At 39.5% G+C, this 18,058-nt stretch overlaps 10 protein-coding genes across 10 annotated transcripts; 4 read left to right on the top strand and 6 right to left on the bottom strand.

Moving 5' to 3' along the window:
- The first annotated feature begins 45 nt into the window (after positions 1-45).
- Positions 46-3,838, top strand: Slmap (Sarcolemma associated protein). Its single transcript, XM_088041250.1, has 8 exons — positions 46-136; positions 253-546; positions 592-814; positions 1,515-1,942; positions 1,990-2,190; positions 2,245-2,376; positions 2,423-2,536; positions 2,585-3,838. The coding sequence occupies exons 2-8, from the start codon at positions 256-258 to the stop codon at positions 3,197-3,199; spliced, it is 2,004 nt and encodes a 667-aa protein (XP_087897376.1). The 5' UTR covers positions 46-136; positions 253-255; the 3' UTR covers positions 3,200-3,838.
- LOC148171961 (uncharacterized) lies at positions 3,201-4,500 on the bottom strand. The gene is made up of 9 exons (XM_088042385.1): positions 4,470-4,500; positions 4,358-4,424; positions 4,148-4,312; positions 3,967-4,045; positions 3,854-3,920; positions 3,673-3,711; positions 3,464-3,636; positions 3,273-3,379; positions 3,201-3,231 (listed from the first exon to the last, which is right to left on the bottom strand). Exons 1-9 carry the CDS (start codon positions 4,498-4,500, stop codon positions 3,201-3,203), a joined length of 759 nt encoding a protein of 252 aa, XP_087898511.1.
- Positions 4,501-4,554: 54 nt separating this feature from the next.
- On the bottom strand, positions 4,555-7,558 carry Wbp2 (WW domain binding protein 2). Its single transcript, XM_088041670.1, has 6 exons — positions 7,382-7,558; positions 7,160-7,334; positions 6,955-7,114; positions 5,074-5,442; positions 4,935-5,020; positions 4,555-4,888 (listed from the first exon to the last, which is right to left on the bottom strand). Exons 1-6 carry the CDS (start codon positions 7,435-7,437, stop codon positions 4,844-4,846), a joined length of 891 nt encoding a protein of 296 aa, XP_087897796.1. The 5' UTR covers positions 7,438-7,558; the 3' UTR covers positions 4,555-4,843.
- LOC148171960 (uncharacterized) lies at positions 5,455-6,589 on the top strand. Its single transcript, XM_088041671.1, has one exon. It carries the CDS (start codon positions 5,655-5,657, stop codon positions 6,432-6,434), a length of 780 nt encoding a protein of 259 aa, XP_087897797.1. The 5' UTR covers positions 5,455-5,654; the 3' UTR covers positions 6,435-6,589.
- Positions 7,559-7,660: 102 nt separating the features above from the next.
- On the bottom strand, positions 7,661-9,450 carry Rad17 (Rad17 checkpoint clamp loader component). Its single transcript, XM_088041712.1, has 7 exons — positions 9,352-9,450; positions 9,069-9,299; positions 8,733-9,019; positions 8,558-8,686; positions 8,334-8,512; positions 7,823-8,282; positions 7,661-7,774 (listed from the first exon to the last, which is right to left on the bottom strand). Exons 1-7 carry the CDS (start codon positions 9,367-9,369, stop codon positions 7,675-7,677), a joined length of 1,404 nt encoding a protein of 467 aa, XP_087897838.1. The 5' UTR covers positions 9,370-9,450; the 3' UTR covers positions 7,661-7,674.
- A 129-nt stretch (positions 9,451-9,579) lies between these two features.
- On the top strand, positions 9,580-10,385 carry DENR (density-regulated protein). Its single transcript, XM_088041713.1, has 4 exons — positions 9,580-9,745; positions 9,792-10,050; positions 10,091-10,230; positions 10,276-10,385. The coding sequence occupies exons 1-4, from the start codon at positions 9,650-9,652 to the stop codon at positions 10,318-10,320; spliced, it is 540 nt and encodes a 179-aa protein (XP_087897839.1). The 5' UTR covers positions 9,580-9,649; the 3' UTR covers positions 10,321-10,385.
- Polr3I (RNA polymerase III subunit I) lies at positions 10,335-11,025 on the bottom strand. Its single transcript, XM_088041715.1, has 4 exons — positions 10,916-11,025; positions 10,753-10,864; positions 10,553-10,705; positions 10,335-10,505 (listed from the first exon to the last, which is right to left on the bottom strand). Exons 1-4 carry the CDS (start codon positions 10,921-10,923, stop codon positions 10,383-10,385), a joined length of 396 nt encoding a protein of 131 aa, XP_087897841.1. The 5' UTR covers positions 10,924-11,025; the 3' UTR covers positions 10,335-10,382.
- A 414-nt stretch (positions 11,026-11,439) lies between these two features.
- On the bottom strand, positions 11,440-12,199 carry LOC148171955 (alpha-crystallin A chain-like). Its single transcript, XM_088041137.1, has one exon. It carries the CDS (start codon positions 11,995-11,997, stop codon positions 11,500-11,502), a length of 498 nt encoding a protein of 165 aa, XP_087897263.1. The 5' UTR covers positions 11,998-12,199; the 3' UTR covers positions 11,440-11,499.
- An 878-nt stretch (positions 12,200-13,077) lies between these two features.
- LOC148171954 (ATP synthase mitochondrial F1 complex assembly factor 1) lies at positions 13,078-13,993 on the top strand. Its single transcript, XM_088041866.1, has one exon. The coding sequence runs from the start codon at positions 13,116-13,118 to the stop codon at positions 13,947-13,949; it is 834 nt and encodes a 277-aa protein (XP_087897992.1). The 5' UTR covers positions 13,078-13,115; the 3' UTR covers positions 13,950-13,993.
- Positions 13,978-18,057, bottom strand: LOC148171953 (uncharacterized). The gene is made up of 3 exons (XM_088041868.1): positions 17,636-18,057; positions 14,464-14,687; positions 13,978-14,413 (listed from the first exon to the last, which is right to left on the bottom strand). Exons 1-3 carry the CDS (start codon positions 17,911-17,913, stop codon positions 14,091-14,093), a joined length of 825 nt encoding a protein of 274 aa, XP_087897994.1. The 5' UTR covers positions 17,914-18,057; the 3' UTR covers positions 13,978-14,090.
- Position 18,058: the final 1 nt, after the last annotated feature.

Below are 18,058 nucleotides of genomic sequence, written 5' to 3'. Positions count from 1 at the left end.
GGATGCCAAAGATCAGCTCGAAGCAGCCAGTGGAAATGTGCTTGTAATTTTGGCAATTTGTGGTACCTAGTTTCACGCCCACTGATTTTGACATATCCCTTCAATAAATGAAATTTTACGTTGTTTTTATATTTAGGTGAGTGCGGGTGGGTTTGTGTCCTCTGTAGAATTTCTCGTTGTTGTCGCCGCGCCAATTAACGCAGATGAATGTCAATGATTTTTATTGACTCTAATCAAATCCATTAATTCCAGGCGATGGTCGTTGTAAGTGGGATCTGGGTGAAAAATGTGGCCACATACCCAACCCCAGCCATCAATGACATGGTAATGAGCAACGAGAACAAAATGACCGCGAAAGCAGTGCTCATCTGCCGCCCGAATTCTCACCCTTTCCAAGAACGCACGCTTATACTAGATCAGCCTGTGAAAGTGGGGCGCTCGGTGGCTCGAGCTCGAGCCACTGCCACCAACGCCATTTTTGATTGCAAAGTACTGTCCAGGCACCACGCGCTACTGTGGTACGAAAACGGGAAGTTCTATCTACAAGTAAGAGTCACCACCACTGGGGCCCCCTTTAACTCGCTTTTACAGGACACCAAAAGCAGCAACGGGACGTTTGTTAACAACAACAGGTTGACTGCGGAATCGGAACACCATGAAGTCAGCTCTGGGGATATTGTTCAGTTTGGGGTGGATGTCATCGAAAATAATAGGAAAGTCACCCATGGATGCATCATTGCCACACTGAAACTCTACCTTCCGGATGGAAAGGAGGCGAAAGCCAGTCCCAGCATTGTGGAAAGCAACACCCATGGTATGAGCCCCCTTTACTCAATAGGGTGTTGTCATGACAACTGGTTTGTTTACACGGAACGCGGGCATTAAAAAGTACTTTTATTGCCTTAGCTTAAAGCGCGGACGCCCGTAAAACCCAGGAAATGCAAAAACTACAGACTCGTTTCACGTTCTAATTACATCCCAATCGCGCATTATCGAAGTAGGAAGTAATGAAAAAGTAATTACTCCCACCCACGACGCGCAGCATCCCGATAAATGCTTCTTTAAATATAAACTTTTAAACTTCTATAAATACTGTGTGTTCAACGAGCGGTCGATATTATCCCTGATTAATGGTCGCTCTAGAAATACCATTCCCCGCGCTATTTGTACGAAATTTAAATAACAAAGAGGATTGTCATGAAAAATAATAACTTCCACGGAAACTGAACAAAAAGATAAATTGCCCCTTCCGTTGAGATAACAGCTGGTTTTACACTTTTTGTGAAAATGTTTTTATTTCCATATTGCTGACATAATACGGTCCTGTTTATACCATGTTGTAACAATCGAAGAATGCGGAATTACAAGGTCAGGGCCTGTTTTATACAGTGGAACCTCGTCTCGCGTTTTTGGGCTCCGTTCAAAAACGCAAACAGGTGTTTCCTCAAAGCTCCTATTTTTAGAAACATTTTCCTGGAACTTCAAACTCTTCCTTAATTTATTTTTCTCCCCAGTCGTGCCTTTAGACGAGCTGTACAAACTGCACCAAATCATCCAAGAAGCCACTCAACGGGAGCAATGCTTAGAGACGAAACTTTCGGCCCTCCAGAGCGTCGTGGACGAAACTCGAAGATCGGCCGAACAGAGTTGGCAGGCTTACGTAGGCGAAGAACGACTCCTATCGCGAGTTTCCGCTCTCGAAACGCAGCTTCAACAAGCGGGGAAGAACTGGGGCGAGGATAAATACAGAGAGGAGATTGTAAAATTGCAAGACGACAATGCGGCATATCAAGTCGCGGCGAAGGAAGCCCTGGAGAAGCTCCACGCCGAGCGGCTTCAAGCTCTGGCCATCGCTACGGAGCAAGAAAGAAGGAGGATTTCCGCGGAACAGGAAGCTCTGCTTGTGCAGGATCAGTTAACTCAAACGCAACACGAACTCGAGGTTTGTTTGTTTTTTGTTTGGGGAGTTTCTTACGTTTTTTTCTCCAGGAAGTCGCTCAGAAACTCACAGATGAACAGCAGAAATCGAACGAGGAAAGAATCCGTCTTGAGCAACAACAGTGGGATCTCCAAACGCGACTCGACGCGGAGATCGAAAAAGTGGAGAAGTTGCAACTCAAACTAGTGAATTGCGTGTCAATGAAAGAAAACACTGAGATGTTCAGCGCTCTGGATGACAGCCTGATAGATGTAAGAATGACCTGGAGGTGTTCGTTAATGTTATAACAGAGTTTTGCGTTTTAGAAGCATATTATTTACAATGATGATGATTTAAAGACGAAAGAGGAACTATTGGAGAACGAGATCTGTGAAGCGGAAATGAATAAAGTGAACGGGGTGGAGATGGAGCCCCAGAATAATCACTACAATCTCACGGTGAGTTTTCTCTTTGTGGTAACGGAGATGAGAGTGTTGATTTCAGGCGTCTGGAAACGGCGACGAGCCCTCCTCGGACCTGGAGAATCACTCCTTGAACACAATCGTCGACGAGGAGAAAGAGGGCGAGAGGCGCGTGACGTTCAACCTCCCAGAAGACGTGAGTTTTTCATTACCAAACTTCGGTTTTCTTCAGGGTGCGTTGCAGAGTCCTGAATCTCCCGACCGCGACAGTTCCGATGAGAACGAGAAAGACGATTTCGATAGCGACGACGTCGATTCGAAAACCTTAAAGTACAAATACCAGTCGGCCCAAAACGAACTGAAGAAGAAGATTGAAATACTCGAATCCATATTGGAATCTAACAAGACTAAACTAACCGAATTGGAGAAGGCTCTGTCTGAAGAGAAGCAAACAAACAGTGTCCACGCGGAAGAGAACAAAATAATGAGAGATGAGCTCGTGGTTTTGCAGCAAAAATGGAAGGAAGGATGCAATGAGAGCCAACAGTTGAAAGACAAAGTGAGCGCGTTGGTGAAAGACCTAGAGGCGAGTCAAACCAAGGACCAAAACAATGTAAATACCATATCAAATAGTCCTGTAAGTTACGAACAATTAGTTAGTCTCGAAGAGGAGTTGGTATTATTGAAAGAACGCTACGCGCAAAGCAACGATGAGAAGATGAAGCTGCAAAATGATTTGGCGAGTCTCAAGGAACAGTACAACAAAGTGTGCAACAGTTCGTACGATAAAATGTACTTCTACATCGCGCCGCTAATCCTCATGATTCTTTATCTAGTAATAAGTGCGATGATTTCCTGATTCACGGCGATTCTTTTGGTTTCCTTCTATTTCTTTTTCGAATTTTTAATCAAAATTATTAACGAGACATAACTGGATCTGCGTGCGCTTCTCGTTGAAAGTCCAGGGTTTAGTTAATTGTACACATTGTTGATTTGTTGTAGACTTTAAGTCAGTTTCCCGACTTTTAACGAGGAGGTGCTAAATCGTTGATATTTTTGTTGAATCTATTTTAAGAGTCAAAGTTTTGGTGGTTCAATGCGTTAGATCGTTATTTATTTTAACAGTGAGGATAAAATAAGAACTTTGCCATAATCGTTTCGTAGAGTGATTTTTTTTACAATTTACGTTTAGTGTAAAATGTGTGTTACTCGCATTGAATAAGATTGTGATTTTAAGCTGTACAAACATAACATTGTTATTTGCCAAAAGTCTAGATTCATTTCCGGGAAATATAACTGTGTTGTTTTGTACAATTTTGTGTTAGCGACTACACGCGGCTTTCCACTCTTGGAGTCCGGGGAGTGATTCCACTAGGCGGAAGCGTAGAAAATGTATAATTTTATTTAATATATTATTTGTCCATAGTAGATGTATATAATAACCAATGCAATGTATTTAAAATAAATTAATAAAAGAAGAAAACATTTATTCAGAAAACTGAATTTTACATACTAGGGACACTTTTGTATGTAGCGGCTTCGGACACATTACTTGCGGACCTGGTAACCCCCGGATACGTCTAAAACAATCATTTTAAAACCCACACGACACATTTTCATACTCACTGAATAAAAAGTGTACTTGGAGTCGCAACTGGCGCAAGATTCCACATCGTCGTCAATTTTCAGACACGATGACTTAAACCTGAAATTCAAATGTCCCGCCAAGTCACCGACAGTTTGCTTTGAACTTAACGTCACTAACCGTAAGGTTAAGTTTCGGCGCGAAATTTGAAAAGATAATTACCCGTTAAAAAAATCCTCGTCTGATAAATTCGACTCGACTTTGGCGGCCTCATTCTTGTTTTTATAGTTACGAAACATCTTCAATTTGTTCAACGAGCTGCCTGAGAAATTTAACAGTTTGTTCCGTGGCCCATCAAGGTTTAAACTTTTTTGTTTCTTTTGCATGCTGGAAAATTGGGGTTATCGCGGGTTTGGAGTTATACGGACTTACCATAGGCAGCAAACTAGTAAAATAACGGCGACGCACAAAGTGCTCATGGAAATGATGGGGATTGTCCCTGAAATGGGTTTTTTTATGCGAGTTTTGGGTGGTTTTAACTTACAGGAATGTGTCCAAAACACTTTGATGACCATCGTGGAACGAACTGCAGGGTAAAAACTTATCGGTGGGAAAAAAAAGGCAAAAAGTGCACAGAGAATGTTTTATTCCATTCAATACAGATCTATCTACACGTTATAAGAATATATTACAATAGTCTTAACTATTTATACAATATTTGAAGCGATGCCGGTATTAAGCATGCAATTAGTTATATAGGCTTCAACAATGCTTAACTAAACCTAAACAACGGAATGGTACAGGTGTATATAAAAATCAACAAAATGTACAGTGCTATAGAAAACACAATACGTGAAATACAACGGTCAGAGCCAAGAAAGAAGAGAATAAAAGATAATTTAGTGATACTCCAACAAATCACTGATCTTTTTTGGTAGCTTGACTGTAAGTCGGCGGGTTTTCCTACAACACAAAATTAGCAACCACCCCCAAAACCACCATCACTTACGTAATACGCCGGGGGTGGCACAAACGCCATTTGTGGCCTGTTGGGGTCGTAATACGCCGACTGGGCCGCTTCAGCTGCCTTCGCATCTAAAACCAAACATAGCTACAATCAAACAGAAATTTACTAGCTAGAATCTCACCTGCCGCCGATGTGAATCCGGTGGCGCCTCCTTGGGGCGGATATCCTCCATGTTGCGGAAAGCCTCCCTGTTGTGGCGGATACCCCCCTTGCTGTGGCGGATACCCTCCTTGCTGTGGAGGCGGATATCCCCCTTGCTGTGGAGGATACCCTCCCGGCTGGTAGGCGGGGTTTAGCCCAGGGTAAGGAGGAGGAGCCTGCGTCATGAAAACCCCATCGGTCGGTGGATTATCAGGAAAGGCGTTCCGAGGCGGCACCCATCCGTAATAACCATCAGGAGGCGGAGCGTAGGCTGGGGGCGGAGCTGCGTACCATTGCGTATCTGGAGGGACGTACGGGGGCGGTGCATCGTTGTTCATGCCTCTCGTTGCTGAAACGATCGTTCAAAATTTAATTAGTCCTTGAAACATCTATCGATTCTTACAACTGCGCAGCGGCGCACCAAGAGGTCAAAAAATACCGAGAATTACCAATTATTACAACAAATTACGCAAATATGTGCAATTACGTGTAATTATACCCAATCGCCGCAAAACAAACAACTGTCGACGTCAGTTAGTACCACTCCTCGAACCAGTGAACATGTCGGAGGAAAACATTCTCGACTTTTTCGAGCGCGAGAAGTCCATCAAGCTCCCCGCTCATCTAAAAAACCTCCTTATTCTCGCCGGTTTTGATAACAAAATCTCTTTATCGAAGATGGAAAGCGACGATATCCTAGAACTGGAAAAAATCGGAAAAGAAGTCATCCCGATAATCATCGACGAAGTCGATCGCCACAAATACTTGGGTTACTTCAAGAAAAGTCCCCGCGATTTCTGCATCTTCTCCGGACACAAAAAACTCCTCCAAGAACTGTCGCCGTTTTACAAGACCTTCTCGTACAAGAAACGAACTCTTAGTGACGCCGCCTTTGACAACGCGAAAAGAAACGAACAAGTCCACGACGCCACAAAGACACGTCCTCGAGATGTCGACAGCGAAAAACATAACATTTATACGTTGCTCATGAATTGGATTAGTAACTTTTGCTCGAGGAATTTGACAACAGAAGAGACGGCGCATGTTAACAAAGAAATATCAAAGATGAAAGTTGACATTTCGAGTGAAGACCTCAATCAGTGTTTCGTAACGTGTTGTATTTGTCTTCGGGAGCTGAAGATCTTCAGGAACCAGAATGGGTTTTGGATCATGTCGAATATACATAAACATTTCAAGACGCATTTAAACAGTTATTCCAATAAGAAGTTTAGCAAGAATATCAGTATTTCGAGCACGATTTCCAATACGATGAACCAAGAGAGTGAATCTGTGTTTGTTGACGGAGAGATGAAGCAAGAGGTGGAATTTGAGGAAAATTAGCTGGGAAATTTTATTATGATTTCGACGTATTACTAATTAATATTCTTGGGTTTTCCTGAAACTTATTATATCCATGTCATTAATAGAAGTTATTTTGAGGGAAAATTACTCGGAATTACACGCAATTATGCTCAAGAGAAATAAAGTGCCATTATCTAAGATCCAGATTTCTTCATTTCCCCACTGTTATCACCAGATGGTGCCACACCACACCACGCCAAGGTCATCTGCATACACCAATTTCAACACTCTCAATCTCACTTTTAGTTTCAAAAAATTACCTCAAATTCAAAAACCGACGTGACCACCTCACCCCAAACCTCCCTTTTGTCCGCACTTGAGCTTGAACTAGGAAAAGACGACCGAAACTCGTAACAGTACCGTTTATCTTCACTCATAATTCACAATTGGAACACCTTTCAACATTGTGCAATGATTCATACAAGAAAATTATGCAACATCTCACCTCAAGCGTTGCAAATACCAGTAGTCTGTGACAGAAACGTGAAATGAAACTTACCGAGATGGGCCGCTCTGAGCATTGCCTGTCCAAATTCGATTGCGCCCCCTTTTTTAAAAGTGATCTTGAACTTGGCCTCTCCTACCCAATTGCCATTAGGTTGAGCGCGGACTTTCCCTTTTATGTAATTCGCCCCAAAAACTGGTTGCTCGATCTCCACCTACAACCGTGCGTTACTAAAAGAAAAGGGGCGCAGTGCTGTTACCTCGCTTAAAGTGATAAAAGGGAAACTGAAAGACTGCATGGGGTCATTACTGGTCTTGTTGTTGAAAATGACTCTATGGGTGGTCAAATATAAGCGGCCTAATTTTGAGCCTTTGAAGGTACCATCCCCTTGTCCGGACCATTCCACAACGCAGTTATCCGAATATAATAAAATGCTGCAACATGAGTCATAATTAATTAAATGGGGCGTTTTCCAACTCACCATTCCCCTGAGTGGATCAAAACACCCCCGTTGATGTGAGCGGTGTTCAAAGACATCTTCAAGGGGGCTTCTAGGCGTGTCACGACAATTACAACAATTTGTTTTTCTAGAATTGGAAAAATATGACAGCGAATTTGACAGTTGTGACAGGTGAGGAGACGTGTTTTACGCAGGCGCAGCAAGAAGTGAGAGAGACACACTTATACCAATACCATGGCAACAGAAAGAGACAACACCACGTTGACAACACCAGAAAGCGCGCGGAATTCAAACAACACATTATACACAAGTTTTTATTGAATCTTAAAACCTGGATTTTCAATCTTATTAATAATATTGTGGTAATACAACTCCGTCACTGGAACATCTTTCCCGTGAGCCCCAAACTGAGTCCTACAAAAAAAAAAACAAAATCAAGATTTCATCCCTTTAGCGCCTTACTTTCTCTTGATTTTTTTAGGACCAGTGATTTGGGTCCACTTTGACACTTTGTGCCCGTTGTGGACCATAAGCCCCAGAGTTGAGACCCACAATGCAAACGTTAGTACATCTCCTCCATTTGCCCACTTTTCCAAGAATGTCTGTGAGAAACTCAAAATTTCCGCCGCTTCTGCAAGATCTCCAATATCCCCGTAGTACTTCACGTAGTTTTCGAAAAGAAAAGCGGTGAATGAACCCGGCTGGGTACTAAACTCGTCGATCAATTTATCAAAGTCGTACTGTAGCCTCCAGGAGCCCCCGATTTCCGTGCGTTTCGGGTTTAAGACTCTGCCGACGCCGTGAAAGAGACCTAAATTCTGGTCTCTGGACATCGACTGGATTGATAAGGAGGTTTCATTGCGTTTTCTTTTTGTTCCTGATTTTCTAGAGTTCTGTGCAACGGTGGGTAAGTCCGTGGTTCCTATCATATACAGGGTGTTAGATAAAAGTCCACAATTGAAAGAATTGTCACCTAATAAACTGGCGAAGTAGTACTGATTAACTGCGCATTTAATGTCGCCCATAGCTGTGGCTATTATGGCGTTAACAGTACTCTGTGACGGCGTTTTAAACAGATCTGGGTTTTCCTGGACAAGTTTGTGGGCCCTTTTCAGGGCATTTTTCATCAGAGTTGTGGCACATGCGTTAAAACTGCAACAGACAGTTTTGAACAGTTCCCTCCCATTGGTTGATTACCTAATTTCAATTATCTTGTACTTAATTCTGATCTCCTGAGTGAACAACTTCTCCGCCAGATTTATTCTGTTATCAACTGAGTCTGTGCAAATGAAAATGATTGGATAGTTCCCCTTATAGTAACACTCCCTAAAAAACAGACAGTGAAAGTGCCCCAATTAAATTGCCCCCTTACTCTAAGACATGATCAAATTCCTCTGGATTTCTGATGAAAACGTTTGGAAAATCCTCCACTAAAATTACTTTCTTGTCACTGACTGAGAACAAAGAATTCCATTTTGATTCAGTGAGAAACTCGGTGAATCTAGTCACTTGATTGGGCCCCCTGAAAACTTCAAAGTCCTGATCCACAGGATTAGTCCACTCTGTTATTTCTATCCCTAAAGTCTGACACAAAACCTGAACTGTTGTCGTCTTCCCAGCACCCGTGGGGCCCGTAATCAACAAAAACTTCGCCGTGTGCTACAAAAAACTCTTAAAACTTGCCCCCATTCATATCTACAAAACATACACCATTTTTTCTATCACAGACATTGGATTTTAACCAGGAATTGACCTCCTCGACTTTTTTGGAGTGCACTGCTAAATCAGGGATCGTTTTTGGGGCCAAACGGTGGTGGAAATTAAAACTGCGACTCTTTGAAATGGGGAGATCTACCCGTTTCGCCAATTTCGAAGATTTGACTGTGGATACAGTGGTTTTGGGAAGTTCTTCCGTTTCAAAATGCAACCCCAACCATTTCTGCAAACAAATTCAACTAACTCGTTAAAATTGGGGCGAATTTGAGGCTTACTTTTCCGGTCTTTTTCATGTTGAAAACAGCTGGTAAGTTTGAAATTGAATGACAGCCAATGTTGCCAATCACAAAAATAAGACACTATTTTACAAATTTCTTTGTAACTACACTAGTGTTACAATTTCTAAGATTTGGGGCACAATGAGGGTGATGAGTGAATGGTACTAAGACTTTAAGGCGGGCCCCATGAAGTAAAAATTATTATTTTGGTTTCTTCAGTGTTGCCAACCTGTCCCCCGTTAGCACCCGTTAGGCTTTGAGGTTAGGTTGTGGCATTTGGTTTAAAAGACTTGCAATGTCTCTGGACGAGAAGCTCCAAATGGGCCCCAAATTGGGGGTGTCGTACCCTCTCCAAGTCACATACTGCGGCAACTGCACCATGCCTATCGAGGTTAGTTTTATTCATTCTTTGCAAAATTTACTCTTTTATTCTCTAGTATTGTGAATACTACCCTGAGTACGACAAATGCAAGCAATGGTTGGAGCGAAACCTCCCTGACGAATTCGAGAAAGTAAAGATCGGTGACGACGTTGAAGGGGGTGGCGGAGAAGAAGAAAAGAAACGTCAGAAACGAGGGGGCAAAGGAATGATCAAAACTAAGAAGAAGGAAGACGGGCCTAAGCAAGTTTGCGTCTCGAGAGCCCCCAGAGGGAAGAAGAAGTCAGTTACTGTAGTCACAGGACTTAGTAGTTTCGGTACTGTTGATCTTTCAGTTTAATTAAAATTTTTCTGTAGATATTGATTTGAAGGTAGCGGCAAAGTTCTTTGGGACGAGGTTCGCCTGTGGGTCCTCTGTAACGGGGGATGACGAGATTGTCATTCAAGGGGATGTTAAGGATGATCTGTTTGATGTTATTCCTGAGAAGTGGCCAGAGGTAAAAATTCAAAAGTTCTTCAGCAGATTCTAATTTTCATTTCAGATTGATGAAGACTTGATTGAAGATTTGGGAGACCAGAAACGATAATGTGTTAATATCAGTTGTGCTTTTTCATGATTTTATTATCCTTAAATAAATTATTAAAAAAGTTACTCTTGCTCTGAAGTTTTACTCTCTTCCACTTTCTGGATGGAAGGGAAGTGCCGTAACATAATTTGTAAAATTTGTTGCACCTGTTCTTCTGTTAGTCTTTCTTCACTTTCTTCAACCATCTAAAAAGAGGATTAGAAGGAAAGAAACTAAAAGATTTGAGGAGTACCAATTGTATTTCTAACGCCGTTGTCGGTGGAGAATTTATCAACACCAATTTTTCATTTTTATTCAAATTGAAAGCCTCCAAGTCCTTCAAACACTGTTTTATAGCCTCAGGGGTTTGTTGACCACATGAAGTGCCTTCCAGATACCTTAAAGTCTAAGGGACTATAATAATTATATATTAGCTAAAGAGCTAATACAAACCTCGTAGGTGATGGTGGCAAGCTGCCCTTTGTGTTTTTTTCTACTGTCTTTGATTTTCTGTAAATGTTTCATAACCTCAAAGTTGCTCAACGTCGCACTGTTGGCTTTCACTCTAAAACCATAAGTTATTAAAGAGCATAATTTAAACTTTGATTAAGCTCACATTTCCATTTTAAAGTCACCAATCCGAAAATTCACTTTTGAAAATTCAAATTTGAAATGGTTTTGACATTTTGATTTGACTTTGGAAGTGACAAGTGACAGGACAATTTCAATTGCTCGTTTTTAATGTATAATTGGTTGCATAACAAACTAGCATTACAATTGATGAAACGTATGTCTTATCTTGACTTTATTTTTTAGATTTAACTTTACGTGGTAAATTTAAAATGTTTGTTATCCAATTAGGAACTTCTTAAGCAATCTTAAAAAATGCGCGAAACTAATAAAATAAATGGATTTAGCAGTGGCAAATGATGCTCTAAGCAAAGTGTCGTGTTGATCGGAAAATCTTCATGATGTTGGCAAAAAAACATCAATTTAATAAGTTTCAATTTAAATTTTCTTGCAAAATTAGAGAATTAATGGTTACTCAAAACAAGGAAAATGAAGTAAATTGGATTAAAACTACTACATTATATTAGTACAATTTATAATCAAAGTTTATTATAGTTTATTATACCCGTATTTAACATCTACATAACTAATATTAATAATAATATGCGTTTACATTATGATTAACAATATTCACTGCTTCTTTTCACTAGCCGCTTGTTCCGTCTGGATGACCGGGATGACGGTGGTTCCTTCCTCTTCCCCACTCGCAATCTTCGGCGCCGTCAGACTAAGAACGCCATCCAAAGACAACCGCGACTCCACTCGATTCAAATCAAACTCTCTCCCCACATTATACTTTCTAACAAACTGCCTAGAAATCGTCCCGTGCTCATCTTCCCGTTCTTCGTGCTTCCCTTCAATCACGACGGTGTTCTCCACCACCCTCACACTGATTTCCTCCGGTTTGAACCCCTTCACATCCACAGTCGCTCGAAACTTATCTCTGTCCGATGAAACGTTCGACGGAGATCTCGTGGGACATTCCTCTCTTGCGTACCTCGAAACCAGTTGTTGAAGCTCTGGAGGAACCAATGAGTAGAGGTCCTCCAGGTACAGACCCCAAGCCATTTGGTGGTCCCGCATCTGGGAGTCGGAGCAGCGAGGACGAGCGAAGAAGTTGATGGGCATGTTGGTTGCGTTGTGATGACACTGAGGTGAGAATGATCGTGTGGGATTTTATAGGTATGGAGATGATCGAGAAATTTCGATAAGAAGTGGCGTGGTGTAATCTAACGGGGCGGTTGATGTGCAACTCATGCAAAGATCTGGAAGATTCTGGAAGAGTGACGACGTGAGTTTTATTGTTGTGCAATCATCAGAAAAGCGCCTGTAAGGTCGTAGGTTTTGGGGTAAAAGCGACTCAAGAGTACCACAACCACATCCATGAACGCCGAGGAAGCCACAGGAATCATAGAAGAAATTGCAGGAATGATCCTCCAGATTTCCTTGCCTGCGTTCATGATTGCAGGAACGCAGGAATGTTTAACTGGTTGTCTATATCAATTAAGCAATTTTGATTTTTGATTTTGGGTTCATATTGGAAACAAAAATTTATTTTTTCATACAAACAAATTTGTTTTTTCAAATTTCATACATTTTCTTTTGCTTTTGGAAAGATTTCCTACACAGGTGTTGTTATCGTCCCTCTGGACAAACATCTTCGTCCTTCCTGGTAAGTTGGTTTTCTAAAAAAAAAGATGTAAACTGGAGAGGCAAGCAAAATTTGGGGTGATTTGGAGAAGAATTATAGTAAGAAAATGTGGGAAATGACCAGTTTGCTTGTTTTTTGGATATTTGAGAACAAATTTTAAATAAAAAAACGCCAAAAATGTGTCTTGACTTCGAAGATATTGAGCATTATACATTTCAGAACTGAAAATTCACTATTCCACACTTTAATTGGCCATATCTTAGTTATTTATTGTTGTACGTAAATTTTTAGCCCAGATTTGGAATAGCGTGAAATTCTTCAAAAATGAGTGAGTATAACTTAAATTTGCTCCAAAAATAAGCCAGAAATGGACAAAAGTTGGTTATTTAAAAAATTTAAATTTTGGAAAATGTAAGAACGAGTTCTTACCGCATTTTTCCATCTGTCGTAGTTTCAGAAATTGGAGCACCAAAATTTCCTGATTTAAAATTTGTAACTGGGATTTAAAACAACCAATGACAGCGGACCTCGTCTCAACTCACGTGGAAATCCGTAAAAACTTTCCGCCACCAAATTTCCCTAATGTTTGACAGTTATGGCTCTGCTCCCTAACCTCACTTTCTCAAGAACTCTAAGATTTTGCATCCCGATTCTAAGAAGAGCCCTAATGACAACCCCTTCTCGTTGCGAAAAAGCCTTAGAGGACCTTTCGAAAAATGCATATTACGAAAAGTACGCCGACAAAATCTCGAAACTACAAAAAACTGCCCCCGATGAATTCCTGTCTCGTGTTGAAGACTTGGAGAAGAAAAAGACCCCCAAAAAGAAGTCAGAAGTTACAGAGGGCAAGTTCTCGCAACTTCTGAAACCGAAGAAGCCCCTCGAACGTGCAGAGCTCACTGAAACCCCTTTGGATAAAGTAATGAAGATTGATTTAATTAAAGACAAGAGTGCGGCAGAGATTAAGCAGTTATGGTGGGAGTACCACGTGCAGAAGAATTTTATAGCTGCTGTGGTACCCGCGGAGGAATATGAGGAAATTGAGAGGAGAGCACGGGAGTTTCCGACGTTTTTATTTGCCTTGCCAAGAAGTCAAGGGTATGAGTTTGTAATGTCACAGTTTGAGAAGAACTGTGTGCATTTTACCCCCTTGTTGTACTATCAGGTCCATAAGGAAAACGCGCCGGAGTGTCTAACAATCACACATTTTACTGAGTTGAAAGATGATAAGAAAATCGTCTTGATGCGAGGGGAGTATGATAAGAATATCATCGATCTTAAGGAGGCTCAGTGTTTGGCTAACCAACTTCAAATGTACTATTTGAGGCCTTCAGCAGAGAAGTTGGAGCTGTTGGAGAGGTTCACCAAGAAACCCGACGAATTCAAACACATGGAAATAATAAAACAAATCGAAAACTTGTCGTTGTAAATATAGTCAAAGTAGGAGTGTAAATAAATTGTAATTATACGAAATTATTGTTTATTAATTGAGGCACTTTAATTTCCCAACAACATCAATAAATACTTATCACTTTTACAAAGTTGAGCTTATATGGATCTACTCTACTCATCAAAAGCTATTTTTTGGCTTCCTGTATTGCTTACCGCTCTTGGTGTCTTCAAGACACGGTATTTGGACTAAGTTAAAGTAAATGGTCCCCATAATGTGCGCTGTGGGCGACGTGTTGTCTTTCAAACACGAGTACAACTGGTCATCACACGTACAATGACTCTTGGTATACAAAGAGTCATTAGTTATATTATACCGTTCCGAAAAAGCCCTAACTTTAACAGGACACAAATCATGCGCCCTACAACACTTATCAACAGTAGGTTCAGCCCCCAAATCGTAATAGTCTTTGGCTATGTCTCCCGTTCCACACCACTTCGTCCCTAAAACAACAAAACAACAATAAAAAAGGAATGAAAACAGGAAAACAAACCTGGAATAATCCCACTTAACAAAACAAAGGGATTATTGGCAAGAATTCCTCTCCCCGCGATGGGATGTGACGTGATATTTTTCGATAATTCAGTATTCATGGATTTACCATCTTCCACTTGTTGGCATTGTCGCATTAAAGTGGTCATTTCTTTGAAGGTGATGGCAACGGGACGATTGACGTGGTGAAACTCGCCGAGGGCTTTGATAGCGTCTTCGGGTTCACTGCAATTAAGTAATTTCAAAGTGTAATTAAAAAGGTTGGCTAACTTTCTGCACAAACATTAACATGATTACGTAAAGGCTGACATGAATATACGTGAATTAGACTTTAAGCGGATAAATTAAAATGTTTCGTTTCGCAGTGATCACATTGAAGCCACTAGCGCTTTTATTAATTTGGCGGGGCCTCGAAATTGTGATTGTCTCTAAGTGGGGTAATTGTGGTCCTAGGAAAATTCTAGAAACAAATTTGGGTTCTACGTTTTACGATTTATGATACATTTAAATGAGATATTAATATCAATAGATTTAAGGCAATTCTCCCCGTAACTAAAATTCGTGTTTTGAAAAATATGCAACCCGACATACTAACCATTTCACTTGTGCCAAAATTAGCATATTTTTTACCACAGTTTAGCAATAGAAACCAATTAAAAAGAATAAGAAAAAACAAAAAAGAGACTGTTTTTTGGTCTTTAAAATTTTAACTTGTTTCAAAATATATCAGAAAAAAACGAGATTTCAATAATTAAAAAAAAAAATAAAAGGATTTACTATTTTTAAGAGAAGAATCAAGTAATTCTCTTGAAAGGAAAGAAGGATTTAACCGATTTTTGATAAGTGATTGTAACTATACTTAACATGATATTAAGCATTCTGAATAAATTTAAAAATCTTTCTTTTAACTTCCAAGCTTCTTATCTTTGTTATTTGTGAATGGATTTATAAAAAACGGATTTATTAAAGTCCGTTTACAAATAACAAAGATAAGAAGCTTGGAAGTTTTGGTTGGCTTTTGAGATTTGTTAAAAATTCCTCTAAGATTCTGCAGTGGTTTTAAAGAATTTTTGTGAATTTCCTTGGCATTAATTCGGAACAGATTTTCTGGAGATTCTTTGCCATTATTTAGACATTTCTTAAAAAACGTTTTCAGATAAGCCTCTAGGATTCATCAAGAAATAATCAGAGAACTTCTACAAATTTCTTCCTCGAGGATTTCTTATGAAGTTCTCAAAGATTCTTTAAAGATTCATTTCTAGAAATGTGTCTAGAATTTTTTACCTAGAAATTTATTTGTATTTTCAAAGACTTTTAACGGTCCTTAGGAATTCTTTGACACATTTTAAAGAGACAAAAAAAATTCTAGGGATTTTTCAAAGATTTATCATAGAATTTCAGAGATTTCTCTGCGATTCCTCCAGGATTTATTTAATGATTTCCCCATGATTAAACAGGAATACTAAATTGCTCTATCATTTCTAAAAAGTTTCCAGTAATTTGTCAATTCTTCGGAAAATTTTCTAGAATTTTTTGATAATTTATTAGAAATTAAAGGAGATTTACTTAAGGATTACTAACAGATTCTTCAAGGATTTAAAGGCTAAAAGAATTCCTTACAGATTACCTAAAAATTAATTTAGAATTTCCATAGACTTTTAACAGTAACAAAGATTCTTTGATACTCTTTCGAGAAGATAAAGGTCTCTATATTTTCTTCAAGAATTCATCAGAAAATATTCAGAGATTTCTCTGAGATTCCTCAAGGATTTATTCAAAAATTTCTCCTAATTAAACGAGAACCCTAGATTGTTCAATCATTTCTAAAAAGTTCTCAGAAGACTGTCAATTCTTCAGGGATTTCTCTAGAATTTGTCTTTAGAGATTACTTACAGATTTTTCATAGATTCTTGAAGTCATTTTTTAGGGATTTAATTTAAAATTTCTGTACAGTTGTACTTTGCCAGACAGATGAATTATTTCAGTTTTTATTTTTTTTTAATTTATAAAATATTTTTGAAAATAAAAACTCCAAATGTTTATTTTTTGGGCGTAAAAAGTAGTGGCGTCTTGAGCTATTTCGGATATAAAATTTAATCGTTAGAGTTGCACTTTTCTCCAGTCCTACCAACTGTCATTTAATATTCAATTCACAGAAGTAGAACGTCCGATTTCTTATCTCCACCAAATACAATACTCCTTCAAACGCTTCGACAATTAATTTACCTAATTATACCGTTTCACACTTGGCGACTTTGTTCCCGTTATCATTGTTTGTTTTATCTTCTTACGGTAATTACTAAAATACAAAAATGCACGATTTTTCGGAAGAAAGCCCTGAAATACGTCATGTGGTAAATGTAAATGTTAAATGACTTTCCATTGATTGCGTTAATGTTAATGAGTAATGAGAATTTTTCTGGGGTTCTATTTTTGCCGTCATTGGACAACGAACATTCACAAGAAATTGTGTAAATGGTGCAAAAGAATTGTTATGCCGCACTCGATTTCCCAACGTTAATTATCACATTCTATAGTTTTGCAAGAGTTACCCTCATGGTATTTCCTCACTCTCTTCATACATATTAGATTTATCAACACGTGTCGAGCGGATAAAAATGGTCTGATGGTATTATTATGCCATCGATGGTCGATGAGAACTCCGGAAATCAATAGCAGAGTCCTGCTGTGAATCAAATATTAACAAGTCTTTTTATAAAGGAGAAAACTCGGATGTTTATTTGTAAATAATTGAGAGAAAAATGGTCATTAGGTTATTATGGTAATGAGAAATATTTACCTAATGCCCGAGCTAGCAACATTTCGTTTAAAGTAATTGCGGACAAGTCAAGGCCTGGTTTTTGTTGTTTATGAAAATGTTAAAATAGTGTGGCTATAGATAAAGAATTGTGCCAACAAGGTCGGTTTGAATTGATAGGAAAATAATAATTTTGTACTTTGAATTGAAAAACTTTCTTTGGCGACTAATCACCGGCCGAAACTAATTGAATTAGTTACAATTTGGTGTCGTTTTCTCCTTTTTCAAATGGTATAATTGTTAAATCCGGTATACATCCCATGACCTTCATCGCAGATCGATTTCCACAAATTAATAATGTAGACTAACACGGAAACCGCACTTTCTAAACCAATCGAAATTAGAAAATACTCACTAGACTTCAATCAATTCGCAATTGAGTAGCATCTTATCCGGTTCCAGCTCAACGATCGCCACAGTTTGATCATGAAAATAAACCATCCTGATGGAGTCATTCTTCACTCTTTTTCCACTATAACTCTTGATATGCACCGCTTGGTCCTTCTGGCCAAAATTTCGAAACGGTCCAATCGCCGGTAAATTTAAAGACCACGACGGCTTCCCTTGTATCCCCAACAAACTCACCACGAAGAGCACAAAATAAATCACATCGTTCCGTTCCAAAAACACCATTTTTTTCAAAAAAAAAATCTCAGAGTCGGCCGAATTGTCACATTTTCCGCTGCTTTCCGCGGACGGACGTCACAAGAGTTTTGTGTAACAACGGTGTTAAGCGAGTGTTGGGAGTTTGTTAAAGTAAAAGCACATTTTGCGGGCG

Source organism: Gnatocerus cornutus, chromosome 7 (assembly GCF_029298725.1).
Source record: "Gnatocerus cornutus isolate USDA-ARS CGAHR chromosome 7, icGnaCorn1.1, whole genome shotgun sequence".
Taxonomy (NCBI): domain Eukaryota; kingdom Metazoa; phylum Arthropoda; class Insecta; order Coleoptera; family Tenebrionidae; genus Gnatocerus; species Gnatocerus cornutus.
This window is presented reverse-complemented; position numbering and strand designations above follow the sequence as displayed.

Bases quoted from the DNA above. Each gene is read 5' to 3' on its own strand.
- LOC148171954 (XM_088041866.1), top strand. From the start codon at position 13,116: ATGGCTCTGCTCCCTAACCTCACTTTCTCAAGAACTCTAAGATTTTGC.
- DENR (XM_088041713.1), top strand. From the start codon at position 9,650: ATGTCTCTGGACGAGAAGCTCCAAATGGGCCCCAAATTGGGGGTGTCG. The intron at 10,051-10,090 runs GTACTGTTGATC...ATTTTTCTGTAG, and splicing joins CACAGGACTTAGTAGTTTCG to ATATTGATTTGAAGGTAGCG. The intron at 10,231-10,275 runs GTAAAAATTCAA...TTTTCATTTCAG, and splicing joins TTCCTGAGAAGTGGCCAGAG to ATTGATGAAGACTTGATTGA.
- LOC148171953 (XM_088041868.1), bottom strand. From the start codon at position 17,913: ATGGTGTTTTTGGAACGGAACGATGTGATTTATTTTGTGCTCTTCGTG. The intron at 14,688-17,635 runs GTGAGTATTTTC...ACTTAATTGCAG, and splicing joins TGCGAATTGATTGAAGTCTA to TGAACCCGAAGACGCTATCA. The intron at 14,414-14,463 runs GTTTGTTTTCCT...TTGTTGTTTTAG, and splicing joins GTTAAGTGGGATTATTCCAG to GGACGAAGTGGTGTGGAACG.
- Polr3I (XM_088041715.1), bottom strand. The intron at 10,706-10,752 runs GTTTGTATTAGC...ATAGTCCCTTAG, and splicing joins TTGCCACCATCACCTACGAG to ACTTTAAGGTATCTGGAAGG. The intron at 10,506-10,552 runs GTACTCCTCAAA...TCCTCTTTTTAG, and splicing joins CGGCGTTAGAAATACAATTG to ATGGTTGAAGAAAGTGAAGA.
- Rad17 (XM_088041712.1), bottom strand. The intron at 8,687-8,732 runs GTAAGGGGGCAA...TCTGTTTTTTAG, and splicing joins GAATTTGATCATGTCTTAGA to GGAGTGTTACTATAAGGGGA. The intron at 8,283-8,333 runs GTGACAATTCTT...TGTATATGATAG, and splicing joins CTACTTCGCCAGTTTATTAG to GAACCACGGACTTACCCACC.
- LOC148171955 (XM_088041137.1), bottom strand. From the start codon at position 11,997: ATGCCCATCAACTTCTTCGCTCGTCCTCGCTGCTCCGACTCCCAGATG.
- LOC148171961 (XM_088042385.1), bottom strand. From the start codon at position 4,500: ATGGTCATCAAAGTGTTTTGGACACATTCCT. The intron at 4,425-4,469 runs GTAAGTTAAAAC...AACCCATTTCAG, and splicing joins AGTGTTTTGGACACATTCCT to GGACAATCCCCATCATTTCC. The intron at 4,046-4,147 runs GTAATTATCTTT...TTTGAATTTCAG, and splicing joins GACGAGGATTTTTTTAACGG to GTTTAAGTCATCGTGTCTGA.
- Slmap (XM_088041250.1), top strand. From the start codon at position 256: ATGGTCGTTGTAAGTGGGATCTGGGTGAAAAATGTGGCCACATACCCA. The intron at 815-1,514 runs GTATGAGCCCCC...TTTTCTCCCCAG, and splicing joins TGTGGAAAGCAACACCCATG to TCGTGCCTTTAGACGAGCTG. The intron at 1,943-1,989 runs GTTTGTTTGTTT...TTTTTTCTCCAG, and splicing joins AAACGCAACACGAACTCGAG to GAAGTCGCTCAGAAACTCAC.
- LOC148171960 (XM_088041671.1), top strand. From the start codon at position 5,655: ATGTCGGAGGAAAACATTCTCGACTTTTTCGAGCGCGAGAAGTCCATC.
- Wbp2 (XM_088041670.1), bottom strand. From the start codon at position 7,437: ATGTCTTTGAACACCGCTCACATCAACGGGGGTGTTTTGATCCACTCA. The intron at 7,335-7,381 runs GTGAGTTGGAAA...CTCATGTTGCAG, and splicing joins TTGATCCACTCAGGGGAATG to CATTTTATTATATTCGGATA. The intron at 5,443-6,954 runs GTAAGTTTCATT...CGATCGTTTCAG, and splicing joins GCTCAGAGCGGCCCATCTCG to CAACGAGAGGCATGAACAAC.